This window comes from Eurytemora carolleeae, unplaced genomic scaffold (assembly GCF_000591075.1).
Source record: "Eurytemora carolleeae unplaced genomic scaffold, Eaff_2.0 scaffold604, whole genome shotgun sequence".
NCBI classification, from domain to species: Eukaryota; Metazoa; Arthropoda; class Copepoda; order Calanoida; family Temoridae; genus Eurytemora; species Eurytemora carolleeae.
The window spans coordinates 39,185-55,994 of record NW_019396514.1 but is presented as its reverse complement, the minus strand read 5'-3'; the positions used below and the strand labels follow the sequence as shown (position 1 = coordinate 55,994).

At 29.5% G+C, this 16,810-nt stretch overlaps 1 protein-coding gene across 1 annotated transcript in view; it reads left to right on the top strand.

Annotated features, from left to right (window-relative positions):
- LOC111704689 (glutamate receptor ionotropic, kainate 1) overlaps positions 1–14,038 on the top strand; it is a 32,694-nt gene extending 18,656 nt beyond the window's left edge. Inside the window, exons 7-12 of the mRNA XM_023477002.1 lie at positions 8,072–8,123; positions 8,464–8,500; positions 10,593–10,653; positions 11,403–11,470; positions 12,601–12,679; positions 13,980–14,038. Of these exons, the coding sequence (XP_023332770.1) occupies positions 8,072–8,123; positions 8,464–8,500; positions 10,593–10,653; positions 11,403–11,470; positions 12,601–12,679; positions 13,980–14,032 (350 nt within the window). The 3' untranslated portion in view covers positions 14,033–14,038. The remainder of the gene's footprint in view (positions 1–8,071; positions 8,124–8,463; positions 8,501–10,592; positions 10,654–11,402; positions 11,471–12,600; positions 12,680–13,979) is intronic.
- Positions 14,039–16,810: the final 2,772 nt, after the last annotated feature.

Genomic DNA, 16,810 nt, shown 5'->3' with positions numbered 1-16,810 from the left:
TTGTTTATCTTTTATTCAAACGTCAAAGGCACTGCCGTAATTTGTAAATCTGGGAAGCGTCAAAAAGACAAAAAAAAATCTCTCCATCCACAGACAAAGCTTACTTGGAACATTTCACTAATTGCTAGCTAGACATGAATTGTTTGTATAAAGTAAAAACTAATAGCTGAAATTGAGATTGGTAATATTCAAAAAAGTCCTTCAAAACCTGTCTATACATACAAGTTGTACTTCGGCATTGTCAGTTTAACATGGGTAGGATGAAAAACAACAATGCCCCCCTCACAAAAAAAAGAAATAAGGATAAACAAAATTTTCTGTTCATTTTCCAAAAAGTTTCTTACAGACTTTTTGCCAGCCTTAGGATTTAATGCTGAAACACTTGAGATATAAAATTCTAGAAAAAAATGAACTGAGTGATAAGGATATTTCAAGTGGCACTTTAACTTATCATCAGTGTTCTTTTTAGCCAAAAATTTTGAATGTTGTTCAATATCTTCGTCAACGTTATAGAGGATAAACGTCGTAAATTAAACATGTCACTCTTAAACCGGAGGTTAATTCAAAATTACCTCTATAGCCCATTTTAAAACAAACCTGATGAATCACCGGCAAACTCCAACCCTTGTAAGAATATAACCAATTCATTTTTCTGTAATCTTTACCTCTAAAACCCATTTTTACTTTTAAAAATATAAATATAAATAGTAAAAATAATAATGATAAATGTTTATGATAATAATAATAATAAGAAGAATAATGATGATAAAAAAGAAAAAGTAACAATGATATTTTCAATAATCATTATAATAATAATGTTCTAAAAATTATCTTTTATATTCCTAATAATTAAGTAAATCTATTGCCTATCGATAAGATTAACCAACATGATAGTTTCCTTTACTTAAATCAAATTAAGCGTTTATTATAACATTATAATCATAGATTAATAACAATACAGAGATAAGACTAGATGTTGTCCTTTCAAGATTTAGGGGTTGAATGACAAGACAGAGAGAGTGCATGCACCTTAATCTGTCATCTTTTTATTCAAAAAATCTATTTTCAGCCTTTGATTTGCCTTGTTCCTGAAAGCTGGTAGATTGTGATTTCCAGAAAGATTTATTTAAGATCCCCTCTGCTGAGTTATGATGTATCTCTTTTTCTCTTTGGATACAACTGTGTACCTCCTAATAAATTTATGATCAATCTAATGAAGATATTTAGAACTAGCTATTCATCTGCATTATAAAACACAGAATAAACAAAATATCGTAATTTTTTTTTTATCAGGGCATAGCAACCCTTTTTAATGAATATAAAAAGATGTTTGAAAATTTGTTTACATTCTGCGTCACATATGTACCTACCTACCTTCAGAATGGGATGGCTAAAAAACTAATCTATTCCACAATGGTATACTACTAAAACATATAAAAGTAAATAACTAATATTCTAGGGATGAATCATGGTACCAATTAAAAAAGCAGAAATAACAAGTTGCAAACTATTGTGAATGGTCTTAAATGTTTTAAACTCTTTCCTGAAACATGTAAAAATATCAATATTATATTCATCATTTATATTTTTCTACAGCAAAATTACATTAACCAATATAAAAGTTTACAAACTAATACTCTTTTTTCTGGATATTGTATTTTATAATTGACAGGGTTTGCCAAAAAACAGGTGCAATACAAGACTTTTAGCATGAGTAGAGTTTAGTTATTCAGATATGGTTTTCAGAAATGGAGTTTCTTGGTCCCAGTCTAGTGTTTTTTGTTTTCTAAAAATGTGGTATGATGACAGTACTGCAAGGCTTGATAGATTTTCGCACATTGCTTTAAAACTAACACTGAGTTTCTTTAGATTTGCTTTATTTGATGGTGAGATATATCCTCTTGAGCCGATTTCAAAAGGGTTGTTATATCTGAGATAAAATGTTTATACTTTTTCATCTTTTGAGCATTGGCATTTTTTATATTTGTCTCCAACGGGACAGTAAGCTCAAAAATATCCATGTTTAATCGAGAATTACTAGACCTGGTTTCTCTGCTGTCACAAGGAGGTGGGGGGGGGGGAACAGTGCCTCCACCTGGAAGGGTATGGGAAGGGATGTCGGCATACATCAAAAATCTGTCAGTATCAATTAATCCACTAATATATATTTTATACTTAATAAGATTGTGGTGCTTATACAGACAAAATCATATAAAAACATTACAAAATCTGAAACTATGGGTTTATATCAATTTCTATCTCAAATTATCAAATAAATTGATCCATGTTTAGTTTGATGAACTAAAACTGATCCACCTCCATAAAAGGTTTACTGAGATTAGTATTATCTTCTATCCAGTTGATTCCATAAAATACTTCCATTGATATTTTTGCCACTGCATCATATCCGCCAAATATTTTTATATTATTTGCTTTTCTCCACTGTTTAGCTAGTATATTGTACACCTCTACACTTGACAACCCAGTACTGTTAAATCCACCAGTAACATAGACTTCATTATTGTAAACACCACACCCAGAACTTGACCTAGCTAACTCCATACTTGGAAGAGTCTCAATGTGATTTCCATTTATGTCATTCTTTTCCATTGCTGATATATAAGATGATGTAAAATAACCTCCAATCACCAAAACTTCAGTAGAGCATATTGCTACACTACAATGTAATTTTCTTCCGTAAGTTAGATTATTAGACAGGGGAGTCCAAGTATCACCGTCAAAACGTTCAATAGTATTGAAATAACCTCCCTTAGCGCCACCCATAATCATCATATAATCTCAAACAGTTGTCATACTTGCATAATATCTTCCTGGATTAACACATTTTGTCAGTAATTTCCAGTTACCCCCAACATTTGAGAAACATGCATTAGTGTAAGAGTTATATATTTAGATAATTCCATTCAGCAATTCAACACCTCTTTGTCCGAAAGTACCTAGTTCGGTTGGCAGAGGGAACTCAAATGGGTAAGATTGAGCAGTGTTTATTCCATCTCCAATAAGGAACACTGTTTCACTTTTATCAAGGCAAGCATCTGATTTTAGGAACACAAGCATTGATTCTTCCTCTTGTATATCCTCCATAAACTTTATAGTTGCCAATACACAGGTGTTTGATTCTTTGTTAAAATGGAAATGCTAACAACCTGTCTAAGGAAATTTGCACATTTTTTAGTTTTTTTTGTCAAGGGCATTTCAAAAATTTATAATTTTTCATTTCTTGGACAAATTTCTTTTTGCAAACTTTTTTTCTATATGATTAGATTTTGCAATAAAAATTAAATTTTTGCAAATTGGCAAATTTCTTTGCAGATTCTAAAAGTAGAGCACAAGAGCTTTCCAATGATGTATCATTTGTCATATTTGGACATCAAACATGGGATTTAGAGGGAGGGGGGTCAAATTTACCCCTCCCCCCCCCCAGCATATCCTGGTTTTCAAGTACCCCAGCAGAGATAGGGGTAACAGCTAGTTCAAAGATAATAAGGGATATTTTAAATCATTATGCTTAATGTAGTATCAGCCATTATTTTGATATAATATATAGAGACTTTAATATTTTTAGGTTTTCAGGTTAATATGGATAATAAAACATAATCTACTAGAAATTCAAGGCGCTTCGCGCCCTTCTTTCTAGCCTTAGAGGGCGCTTCGCGCCCATCTCCTAAATTAATTGTGAACATGTTCTCTTTGTGAATCGTAAAACAAAACAAAAATAATTCGCGGATTTTCACAAAAAATTTCGCGGATTTTCAAAATTTTTAAAAATTTAATGACGATCGAATTTTGATGGAGACAAATATTTGAAATTTTGATGATTCATAAACCTTCCCTGGAGTCCCTAGATGTCCCACAAAAAATTTGGGCCCGATCGGTTCAGCCGTTTTGACGTTTATTGGATACAAACAAACAAACAAACAAACAAACAGACAAGCCAAATTTATATATAGATTCTGATATATATGTTCATTATGTTTTATTGTATGATCAATTTTAGTAATGGACTTTCTTGTAATGGCTAAAAATTTAATAATCAGTTATCCATGGTACATGGTTTAACGATTGATACTTTTTTAAACAAATCCCCACTAATCAAATTATAAATGAATGGGTTAGAAATGCATTAATTTATGCGATAGTATTTCATTGCCTATGATAAAATAAAAGACAACATTTACCTTAAATGTTACCGTTTTATATTGGATTTATCTGCTGTTCTGCCTCTTTCAGGGCCTAAAATCTCACTTCATAGCACTTTGGAAAAAAATATTGACAAAATCTGAAAATTTTCATTCACAATTGTTAGCAATTATATTCATACTAAAGAGATGCGTAACTTATTCGCAAATTCAACAAAAAATTCTTATATCCAACAAATGATTGAATAACTTTTGAAATACAAGTTAATATTTTCAATTTTTGTTCGCTTTTGGCACAAAGAATTCATAATTGTCTGCAGTTTAAAAGGAACTGTTAATTTATTTGGGTAGTTTAATGGAGAACTAAACTGCCTTTTAGGTGTTAATTGGTATTAGTCTTACTTTTTGGCCAGAAAAAAGCTGATTTACATTTACAAAATTCCACCCTAAAGGTACAGTACCTTGCCATAAACACTATATTCAACGTTTTTCAAAAACAACAGCCCATGAAAATTTAAAATTATCATATTTCAATGCCAATATGTTTTAAACATTGTTTAAAAAAATATGTAAACTTTTGATATTTGAAAAGTCTCATAAAAACCACTCCCTGCGGCCCTCCAAAATATAGATCAGGCCCAGGGGCATATTCAGAATCAACAACATATGGTTGGGGGTTGGGGGGGTTGGGGGTGTTTGGGGTATTTGGGGAGGGTGCACTTGTCAAATATACACTAAGTTTTTAAACCATCTGAATAAATTTTGTAATTTTTAGGGTTTATACTGTCCTCCCTTTGATCAACACTTCCTAACCTACGCCACTCAATCAATTGTCTAAACTATTTTAACTACCCTTAAACCAATTAAATAATATTTAAAACTTTAAACTTTCTTGCATTGTTCAATTCACATTTTTTTCAGAAGCAATACAAAATATTCAATGTGCTAAACAAGGAATAGAAAGTTAATTTTTTTTTAAATTAAGAAATTTACAATTTACTATTAGATAGAACAGTTTAATTTTATATTTGAATTTTTTTTTAATCCATGGCATTGACAAAAAGATCAAATAGTGTCTAGGCAAAGGCATTATACGGACCTTTGAACTGAACTTCGGTGCGATAATCGGCTTTTTTCTCCCCGCCATAGATATCTTTGAAAAGTAAGACCAATACCAATCAATAGCTAATTAGCTATTCAGTTTACCATTTCATTACCCAAATAAGTGAACGGTCCTTTAATATTAATTAGACGCTCAAGTAACCAAAATAACCAATGACGTCAAATACAGATGTACAGTGCGTATACAACAGTCAGATAAATTTCTAATGCAGCATCTTTCTAGATCAACCATCTTTGCTTAAAACATCAATCTGTTCAAAAATGTGAAAGCTTTCGGTCTCGAAAAGTGTTTAATTTTTTCCAGTTTTTTTTTGTAATCAAGAAATGCGCTGCGCATATCACTTCTGGAGAGAAACCACAAATCTAAATAAACAGTTTTCAAAACAAAAACATTAAGCTCTAATGGATACTCCATTACACACAGTTTTTGAGGGTACCGGTGTGACTCAGCCCATCTTTTAAGGAAGGGTCACTTGAAATTACACTTACAGTCCCTTAAAACAGGACTGTGGTTTTAATTTGTCCAATTTAAAAAGTTTTTATTCTGAAAAAAAATCAACAATAATACTTTTCTTAAGAGACACAAAACGTGCTGCGTAGGTTGTTTTTTTCTCATAGAAATTTCTAAATATTTTCCAAGAATATCAATTATCTAGAATTTTCTAACGTTGAAAGGAATTTCCATTAAAGCTCTTTTTTCTTTAAATTTTAGAATTCTTTTGAAATAAAACAAATCAGAGATAAATGGGGGGATAAATGGTTACAAGTTTTGAATTTAAAAGTTTTTCATATAGAAATTATCCAAACATGATTAATTCTGATTTAAAATTTAACAAAGCTTTTTTTACATAATTAGATGGACTAAAAGGAATAGAGTATTTGCCACGAACTCTAATTTGAAAATATATTTATCTTTGCAGCCCAATGTTTTGGACCTTATATATTTAAAACTATGAATTCTGTTAGATGAAATAATATAGGTTTGAAATATAAAGTTGTTTCCATCAGGTAAAAAAGATATAGGGATTAGAAAATTTGAATTTTTGGCAAAGACTCAATTCCTTTTGAGGGTAATAGCTGATCTGTTTACAAGAATTACCACAGTGTATTTACTAATTAATATCAATTCAAAAATATGTTTGAAATTCACAATTGACAAAGAAACATTAAACTTTATACACTGGACTTAAAACAAGCCTTTTTTACATAAGTTTCGGCTTAAACGTTTTAATATTTGGAAAAGTTGGTCTCTTAAAGGGACTGTAAAGGGAAAATGAAAGAGGGTATAGGCTGAAACCTGAGAATGTTTTGAACTATGTCATAATATAACTATAAAACTATGTCAAATTTATACGCAAATTTATGTTTACACAATTTTGTATAAAAGTTCATATTCAGCAAATACGAAAATCAATCTGAAAAGACTATTTCTTATAGAAACCTGAGAATCTCAGTTTTGCTTATATTATAATTGTTTAATTTTTATTTTGCATTTTTAATAGATATAATTGATAATATTATTACATATAGTCCGTATAGCCCGTATTATGTCATCAGAACTTCAGCCAATGGCAGTGCAGTATACTGGTCACATGATTTCCGACAATGATACTGTCATTGGCTGAAGTTCTGGTGATGTAATACGGACTATACGGACTATATATAATAATATATCTATTCAAAAGGCAAACTTGAGATGAAATCGTTTTTAGATTGGTTTCGTGTTTGTTGAATTTGATCTGTTTAATACTACTATAGAGGACGTGAGTCAGACTCTAATAAAACGCATCAATAACTTCCAGTATATATATTTCTTATAACTTATTACTAGAGGGTTCAGAACTAGAGTCAATATCGATATCGCACGTGTAGACTGTAGAGATCATATCAGTACTAATGCCCCGTATCCGTTCTATCTCATTCTGTTGAATCTTGTGGAACTAGTTTAACGCGGCCAGGCATCGTCTTCCACACTACAACTTTTATACATTATTGCATTTATATGAATTTTTGCATAAATTTGACACAGTTGTATATCAATTTCTCGAGACAGGAACATAAGTTAGAAGTCATATATATATCATTCAACGCCAAAGATTCTTAGGTTTAATCCTATCCCCCCTTTCATTTTTCCTTTAGAGTCCCTTTAAGATAGGTAATTATTATTTAAACAAAATAAAGCAGGTTTTATTTTTCCCACAATGATTTGGAAGCAGGCTTAGACCGCATTAAACAAAAACACCGGATAGTTATCAAGGAAATAATTTGTTGTTGTAACAATACGATTTCTTGTTGTAGCAGATTTCTTGTTGTGGCAGATTTCTTGTTGTAGTGTAGCAGTTGAGCAAAACGATTATTTTGTGAACAGAGAATATTTATCCCTATTTTCTGTTGGGATATATTCTAGTTAGTTGAATCTTTTATTAACCTACGCCGAGTTTGGGGGCCAGAATGAAACCGGAATTCCAACGGACAGTTAACCTGGTATTTTGGGAGAATTAGGGATTCCTGACCTGGGTGAGCAGGTCAACCTGCACAAAAACAAGAGTCAGTCGATGATGATCTACAGTACGAGGAGGAGGAGGAGGATAATAGTGGTTTTCTGTTAGAGATTCTCGTTACGCATTCCTGCAATCTACATAATAATTGTTTGCTATCTATTGTCGTAAAAATAAAGTATTTGTCTCGTGAATCGTGTTATAATTGGGTTTGTGTGACTTGTGAGCTAATAAGTAATTTGATATGCATAGCAATATGTTAATTCATTCATATAGAAACTTTTTTTCTAGAGCACGTGAAAAGTATTTGTGATTGTAGTGAAATCCCGTATTTCGAAACAAGGAACTGTTTAGAGATTATTTTTAATTAAAGAAAAACAAACATTTTTTAACTTTATTTTTTGAAAAAAAGATTTGTATCAGAGCTAATATTTCCCGAATTGTAGGTCGATAAAGTGACTTTAAAAACCTACAACAGTGCGATAAAGCAACTTTATCGACCTGCTATTAAGTTGAGCAAAATTTAATAAAATATATATATGTTTGTGTTTGCTGGAATTTTTACTCGTTCCAGTTTGTTTTCGATCAAAAGTAGAACTCCAGACAAACACTTTTATGCATTATAATAATTAATACCCATTACAATAAAATAAATAGATATTAAAATATCTCTAAATGATTAGTCTTGGTTTGCCTGGGACCAGCCAAAACCCTCACAAGGCAACAGTTTACTATAAAAAAAGATTATTTATTATATTATTCGAAAATATTTTTAACTTTTTTAACCCATAAAGGCTAGGGGATCTGAATCTCACAGTATAGCCTGCTTCCCCCCACTGTTTAATGGTTTAAAGAATTAACTGTATACCTCCACTTGTAGGGTGACAATGACATGTCCGGTTTACATTTTTTTCAACCTGAAAATTGATTTTTGAAAATTTGAATTTACCGTGGTAAAAGCTTTTCGAAAATGTATAATTTATCATATTTCGCGCACTATTTGTTTTGCACATTTTTTGCTTAATAACTTGATTTTGCAATAAATATTTGATATTTTGCAAATTTACAATTTTTTGCAGATTATTAAAGTAGAGCCCAAGGGCTTTCACAAATTTATCAAATGTTATAGATTTTTATCACAATAAGGAAATAGAGGGGGTGGGTCCAAAGGACAACCCCCCCCCCCCCCCCCTCTTCCGTCAGCCTGTACATGGTTAACTTTATGTAAATTGGTTAATAGAGGGGAGGGGTGTACCCCCCAGACTATTTTGGGTAAACTAGCCTGAATAGGGTTAACAGAGGGGAGACCCCCTCCCCAGACTATTTTGGGTAAACCAGACGTCAGCCTGAATAAGGGTTAAGGGTGCCACCTGTGAATCGAATATAATATTTTCAGTGATGTTTGATGATGCACTAGATAGATTATAACAATTTCTACGTCAAATCTAATTTTCTCTTCTGAGAGGTTTCTAGAATAAAGATTTGATATCTTGGATTTGATATAGAATAAATGATGAATAAATAGAAAAGAATAAGCGAATAAATGATAAATAAATGATAAAGAATAAAGATTTGATTTTCTTTCAACTTTTAGAATAACAAAGATATTTATTTTTAATAACAACTTTAAATTACAAATCTAACCAATTATCAATACAATTTTATTTTAAAACAATACTTGCAGTATATTCCCGTTCCTGCCATTTCCAAAATGTGGTTTGCCATTTTTGTGCTTTCATAATTGCCAGAGATATAAATGATTTCGTTCAGAATAAAACAATTTTATAATTTGTTGAAAATGTAAAATGTAAATTGAAATTTTAGCAAAAGTCTTATTATCTCTGGTATTTTTGAGAGCAAAAAAAATGGCAGATTACATTTTAGAAAGAGAAGGAGAAGGATTTTATTGTGATTATTTTTGCATTACAAATATTGCTAAAATCAGGATACCTATATTGAATGCTGCAAGCTTAAAGGCCATAGAGAATTTTGAAGGCATCCATCAATTAATAATATTCCAGGTTGTTTCAAATATTACTGTACTTGGAAACTCAACTTAATATTGATCTTTTATTATAACTTAGAATATCCTGGGTATCTCGGCAGGTGGCTAAAAGGTTTCAATTTTTAGAAAAATTATAGTATCAGATTTTAATTTTTCAAGAGATATCATATTACACTAAATTTCTGCACAAATTTTTAAATGTAAAAAAGTATTCTGAAAATTTAAAGTTCAAATACAGGGTTACCCAGACAGAATAAGACTGTAAAGACGACTGGAAACTTTTCAAATATTTTTAACTTTTTATTAGATCTTCTATCTTGAATGTGGTCTTTAAATCGCTTATTTATTGAGTTCGCATCGGGAAAAAAATTATAGTTACAGGCAATTTGATTCTAGAACAATAGATGGCAACGTAGAATTTGTACACTCTCAGTACAGTTGTATTCTGTCGTCACAAGTGTCAAATCAGTTTTTGTGTCCGACAAAATTATTAATGATAATTTTAGAATAAAGTGCTTATCTTATTGTGAAATATAAGTGCAATATAATGTGTTCTTTATTTCTGTTTTTACACTTTTTTTAATCTTGGAAAACTAATGTGAGAAAATTCCGTTTTCCTTGTTATATTTGACACTTGTGACGTCGTGTATAATTGGTCCATTTCTCTGTTGCCACCTATTGTACTTGATAATCTATTTGGTTATAGGGAATCATGAATGTAAGGAAACGGACAATAAAAATTTCGTACAGTCGTCCTCATCCGTTGTGGGTAATCCTGCACATATATGAGTTAACTTTGTTGATTAGAAGACGACTTATGGTTCAGTTTCACTATTCCCTGATTTTCGCAGTATTGGAAAAATTCTAGGTAAAATAAAAATAATGTTTTAAAACTTTCCTTGTTCTATGGTGTGCACATATTATTATTTTTAGTTGATCTTATGATCAGATCTTTATATTTTAGTTGATTTCATGATCAGATCTTTATATTTTAGTTGATCTCAAGATCAGATCTTTATATTTCAGTTACTCACTTGATCCGATCTTTATATTTCAGTTGATCTCATGATCAGATCTTTATATTTTAGTTGATTTCATGATCAGATCTTCATATTTTAGTTGATCTCAAGATCAGATCTTTATATTTCAGTAGTTGATTTCATGATCAGATCTTTATATTTTAGTTGATCTCATGATCAGATCTTATATTTTAGTTGATCTCATGATCAGATCTTTATATTTCAGTTGATCTCATGATCATATCTTTATATTTTAGTTGATCTCATGATCAGATCTTTATATTTCAGTTACTCACATGATCAGATCTTTATATTTTAGTTGATTTCATGATCATATCTTTATATTTCAGTTGATCTTATGATCAAATCTTTATATTTTAGTTGATCTCATGATCAGATCTTTATATTTTAGTTGATCACATGATCAGATCTGTATATTTCAGTTGATCTCATGATCATATCTTTATATTTTAGTTGATCTCATGATCAGATCTTTATATTTCAGTTGATCTCATGATCAGATCTTTATATTTTAGTTGATCTCATGATCAGATCTTTATATTTTAGTTGATCTCATGATCAGATCTTAATATTTTAGTTGATCTCATGATCAGATATGGCTGGACCAAAGTGACTCTATTATATGATACTAACCTGAACCTAAAGGTAAGCTGTAAACATTATTGGCTCAGTACGACAAATTATGCTAACTCAATATCGATTCTCTAAAGGAATTGAGTCTTTGAGTGTTTGAGGCAAAAATCAATTTATTTATTAAAGGAATTGAGTCTTTGTCACAAACTCTGATTTTATAATTCCTATATCTTTTCAGTCCAATGTTGTAGACATTTGACTTTCAAACTATGACTTCTGTTAGATCAAATAATATAAGTTTGAAATATCAAAGGTTTACGACAGTGGGTTCAAAAGATAAAGGGATTAGAAAATCAGAATTTGTGGCAAGGACTCAATTCCTTTCTAGTCGCTTATTTTTTACAGACTGATGTGCAAAGGTTTTATTTTTTAAACTTTTGTTTTATTATCAAGAGAAAAATGTTAAGTTTTAAATATCAATGGATAAGTATTAAAATATAAGGACATAAGGGTTTGAATTTTAGAGGCAAATATTTTTACGATTATATTAACAATTCTTTGTTTACTATAAGATAGGACTGTTTACAGTTTACACTGCTAAATTGCTGTGTATCTATTGGAAATCATAATTGGAGTCAAACAGTCGTCTTTCTATTCCAAAGTTTTCTGAATCTTACTGTATTTGAAACAAATTATTTCATAAACTGAATTTTCAATAAATGTTTTCGGGAGCTGTACTTCTCTTTTTATTTTTCGTATGATATAGGATACAGCAATAGCATATGTACAAGTTTACAACTAATTATTTTTGTTACTAAATATTTGAATATAATTAATCATTGTGCTTCTGGGGCTGGTATCCAGCAGTTAATTTTGCAGAGGGGTCTATCTCTTTCATCAGATTGAGAGATGCTTTTTTTTTACCACCACAACCTCACCCCACAACAAATATTAAATGTTAAATCAAAGATTTATTTCTTCTTAAACAAAAATCCCAAATTTTTATGAACCCCAGCATAATAAACCATAAATATATTGATGTAGATTTAACAAAATATTGGAATTATCACAATTTTATTATCATTGAATATTTTTTTAAATAAAAATTTTTTTCATATACCATATTTTCCATAAATTGAGTAGTGTAAATTAAAAATAAAGTAAAATCATAAATGAAAATTAAAATAAAAACTATTTTTAAGTTGCTTCAACCAATACTACAGCACACAGCTGCAGCTTCCTCCGGGTTCATTATAAACCTTAAACAATTAAAACCAGAAGGTAAACCTTTCATATTGCTATAAAGATTGGCATCGCTTTTGAGAACAAACAACATTTCTCGTGAACGATGTTGTTGTTCAGAAAAAAAGATGGACTTGAGACTTGAGTTGTTCAGAGAAATGGAAAACAGTATTTTTTTTAAACAAACGATTTAAAATTGTTTGAACTATCTTGATTGTTCATGAACAATATTTTTTTACTGAATGAACAAATTTTCAGATAGAATAGTTTAGTTTTAAACTGAACAAAATTTTTTTTGAACAAACTTTGAAAAATATTTTGTTTTCAGTTTACGATTTTTTTTCATTTGAACTAACGATTTCACTTAACTAAAAAAATAACTTCACAATTGACGAAAAAATGCCAAAAACGATCTTGCTTATCTCTAAATTCATGTATTTGTTGAAATAACATTTATTCGTTGTCGTATATATTAATACAATGATAACAACGTTATCGTATATATTAATACAATGATAACAACGTTGTCGTATATATTATTACAATGATAATAACGTTATCGTATATATTAATACAATGATAATAACGTTATCGTATATATTAATACAATGATAATAACGTTATCGTATATATTAATACAATGATAACAACGTTATTGTATATATTAATACAATGATAACAACGTTGTCGTATATATTAATACAATGATAACAACGTTGTCGTATATATTAATACAATGATAACAACGTTCGATTTCAATTCCTACCAAGCTTTCAAACATAGAAGTTGTCAATTTAAAGCCTATATTTGGCTACCTGTAAACTTGCAATTTGAAAAAAGGTTGTCAGAAATCAAAACTTAAATAGAAATAGTTAATATAAATGTTTTTTGACCCTGGTTACTCAAAGATGCATCAATTTAGCTTGCACTTTTTTTAAGAAAGGTTTTATTTTTTTTTATCTACTTACATTTTACGCAATAAACTTATGCTTAAAAGAAAGCTCAGAATTTAAGTAAATAAGTTTTCTTAATAAAAGTAAAAAAATTGGACTAAATGGTGTTTTCGGTTCAAAAGCTACGAATTTTGATTTATAATATATACTAGCTGAAGGGCCCAGCGTACCTGTGAAAAAAAAAATATGAAGAAAACTTTGAATAAAAATATTTTTTAAAAATTTCGAATTTTTTCAGCCTTTAACACCCCCCGGTCACCCCTGAGTGTCCACAAAAAGTTTCAGTCCATTCGGTCCAGCTGTTGGGCCGGCTATAGGCAACATATATATATACAAATGTCTTGTTTTTATTATATAGATTATAACCTTTATTTATCTGATTGTAGAAGATGAAGACTACAGAGGTGTACTAAAAGAAATTGTAGCAAATGAAGGGTAAGAATTTATTAACAGGGAAAGTTTCAAAGATGGCAATACAATTGTAGATTCTTGGAAATATAGATTCAATAATTTAAATTTAGATTTAAATGTTGCAACTTTTACTTGGTTTAAATTTACAGCGTAGATACGCGCAATTATGAGTTTACCCAGAATCTGCTTGATCTCTTAAGATTTTGGATTTCTGCAATTTATCTCTAATACAAATTAAATTAATCTATAGATAAACAACATATTTACTTGTCAATTAACAGATTCGTGTAATGCTTACTTATCAATTAACAAATTCTCTTGATGTTTACCTGTCAATTAACAGATTATTTTAATGTTTACTTGTCAATTAACAGATTCTTTTATTGTTTACTTGTCAATTAACAGATTCTTATAATGTTTACTTGTCAATTAACAGATTCTTTTAATGTTTACTTGTCAATTAACAGATTCTTATAATGTTTACTTGTCAATTAACAGATTCTTATAATGTTTACTTGTCAATTAACAGATTCTTTTGATGTTTACTTGTCAATTAACAGATTCTTTTAATGTTTACTTGTCAATTAACAGATTCTTTTAATGTTTACTTGTCAATTAACAGATTCTTTTAATGCTTACTTGTCAATTAACAGATTCTTTTGATGTTTACTTGTCAATGGACAGATTCTTTTAATGTTTACTTGTCAATTAACAGATTCTTTAGATGTTTACTTGTCAATTAACAGACTCTTTAGATGTTTACTTGTCAATTAACAGATTCTTTTAATGTTTACTTGTCAATAAACAGATTCTTTTAATGTTTACTTGTCAATTGAAAGATTCTTTTGATGTTTACTTGTCAATTGAAAATTTGAATAGAATAGAAAAGTCTTCTTCATTATATTAATATAAACGCTGTAGTGTTAGATTATTGTATTAGAAAAAATTCTATTTTTGTCTAATCATGCTTATTCAGATTTTCCTAATCGTTTATCAATAATTCTCTATCCGAACTCCCGAAAATTTATACTTTCCTATCCTAACTAAGCTTTATGATCTAAATAAAGTTTACAGAACAAGATTTTGGTAACACACTATGCACACAGTATTTAAAATGTGTATCTTAAAATACATTCACTGAATATCGAAAAAAAAATTTCTTGGTCAATTCAGGCCCACTTGTTCCGACAAAAATTTACAAGTCATCTCAACTAGTTCTGTATTTCAAGTTTACAAAATATATATATTTTCTCATAATTATTTAATCTGGAAAGAAATAAAGCCACTCTTTAATCTGATTTAGAATACCTGCGGGGGATGTTATGAAATACATTTTTTACACAACTTTTAGGAATACTTTGTGCACATACAAATTGATAATTACAATTTATAATAATAATTGATAATAATAATTGATAAAAATAATTGCTAATAATAATTGATAATAATAATTGATAAAAATAATTGATAATAATAATTGATAATAAATAATTGATAATAATAATTGATAATAATAATTGATAATAATTATTGATAATAATGAAAAAGGGGTTGTCAGCCTAATTTCAAGTGACCCTTCAATTAAGAAGTGCCATAGACGATTCCCAGTGCTTTTCAACAAGATTTGCTGTACTAATAAAAACAAACATTATTAACAATTGGATAAAGAAAATATTTTTTAAATCAAAGGTCATTAAAAATTACGTTTACAATTCTATTGTAAATTTATTCAGTTCCCGGCATAGTTACATAATACATACAGTGAATACCAGAAAACTCTGGAATAGTAAGACGACTTAAGAATCAAGTTACGACAAAATACACAATTTGTGCAGTGTAAAAAGACCCATTTCACATTTTATAAGTGTCTAATAAAACTATTTGCTTTGTAACACCATCAAATACACTTAAGTATTGTTATTATGTCGTCTTTCTCTTCCAGTGTTATCTGGTTATCACTGTATATAAAAACAAAATACATAAACATAAACAGGGTTACCCACAAAGGATGAGACTGTAAATACGACTTTGAACTCTTCAAATATGACGATCCCAAGTTTAAAGTTAACTTCTACCTTAAATGACTTATTTAATAATTTTGCAAACAAAAAAAATAAGTTAATAGTTGCAGTGGATTATTAAAATAAGGAAACAAGCAGTATAATTTATAATTTAGATACAGTTGTCGTTTAAGTCTCCACCCTTGTGGGTAACCCTGTTTTACAAGTTTTAAATCGTCTTTTTTTACAGAAATTCTTTTCGCATGTTTTATTATTTCAAAATACTTAAGTATTTAATGTTAAAAAATTCAAGAAATGTCATTAAGCAAATTAATTAATTAGTAAACTAAATTCTATATTAGAAAGTTCCCTTAAAGGGACTGTAAGTGAAATTTCAAGCAAACGTTGGCAATGTCCGATTTATAACTGTACCCTTTAAAGTTTTGTCTGATCAAGTATGAATTAGATATGAATGTTTATAATTTTGAGAACAGTTTTTAACCGTGGTTCTCCACTGCAGGAGAAGAAATGGGAATTATCAGAAATAAATCTGGAAAAACGACGATATCTGTCACATTATCGATCACAGAAAGGTTTCAAGGGTACCGTTGTGAATCAGGCATTGCCATCTTTGCATGAAGGGTCACTTGAAAATACGCTCACAGTCCCTTGAAGTGTATTGTTTTTTATTGATTTATTTTTTTATAATAAATGTTTTATTTTGTATTTTTATGATTTTATTTGTATAGGAACGCTTATGCAGCTTATGAGCACAATATCCGACGACATAGAATTTAAACCAATGT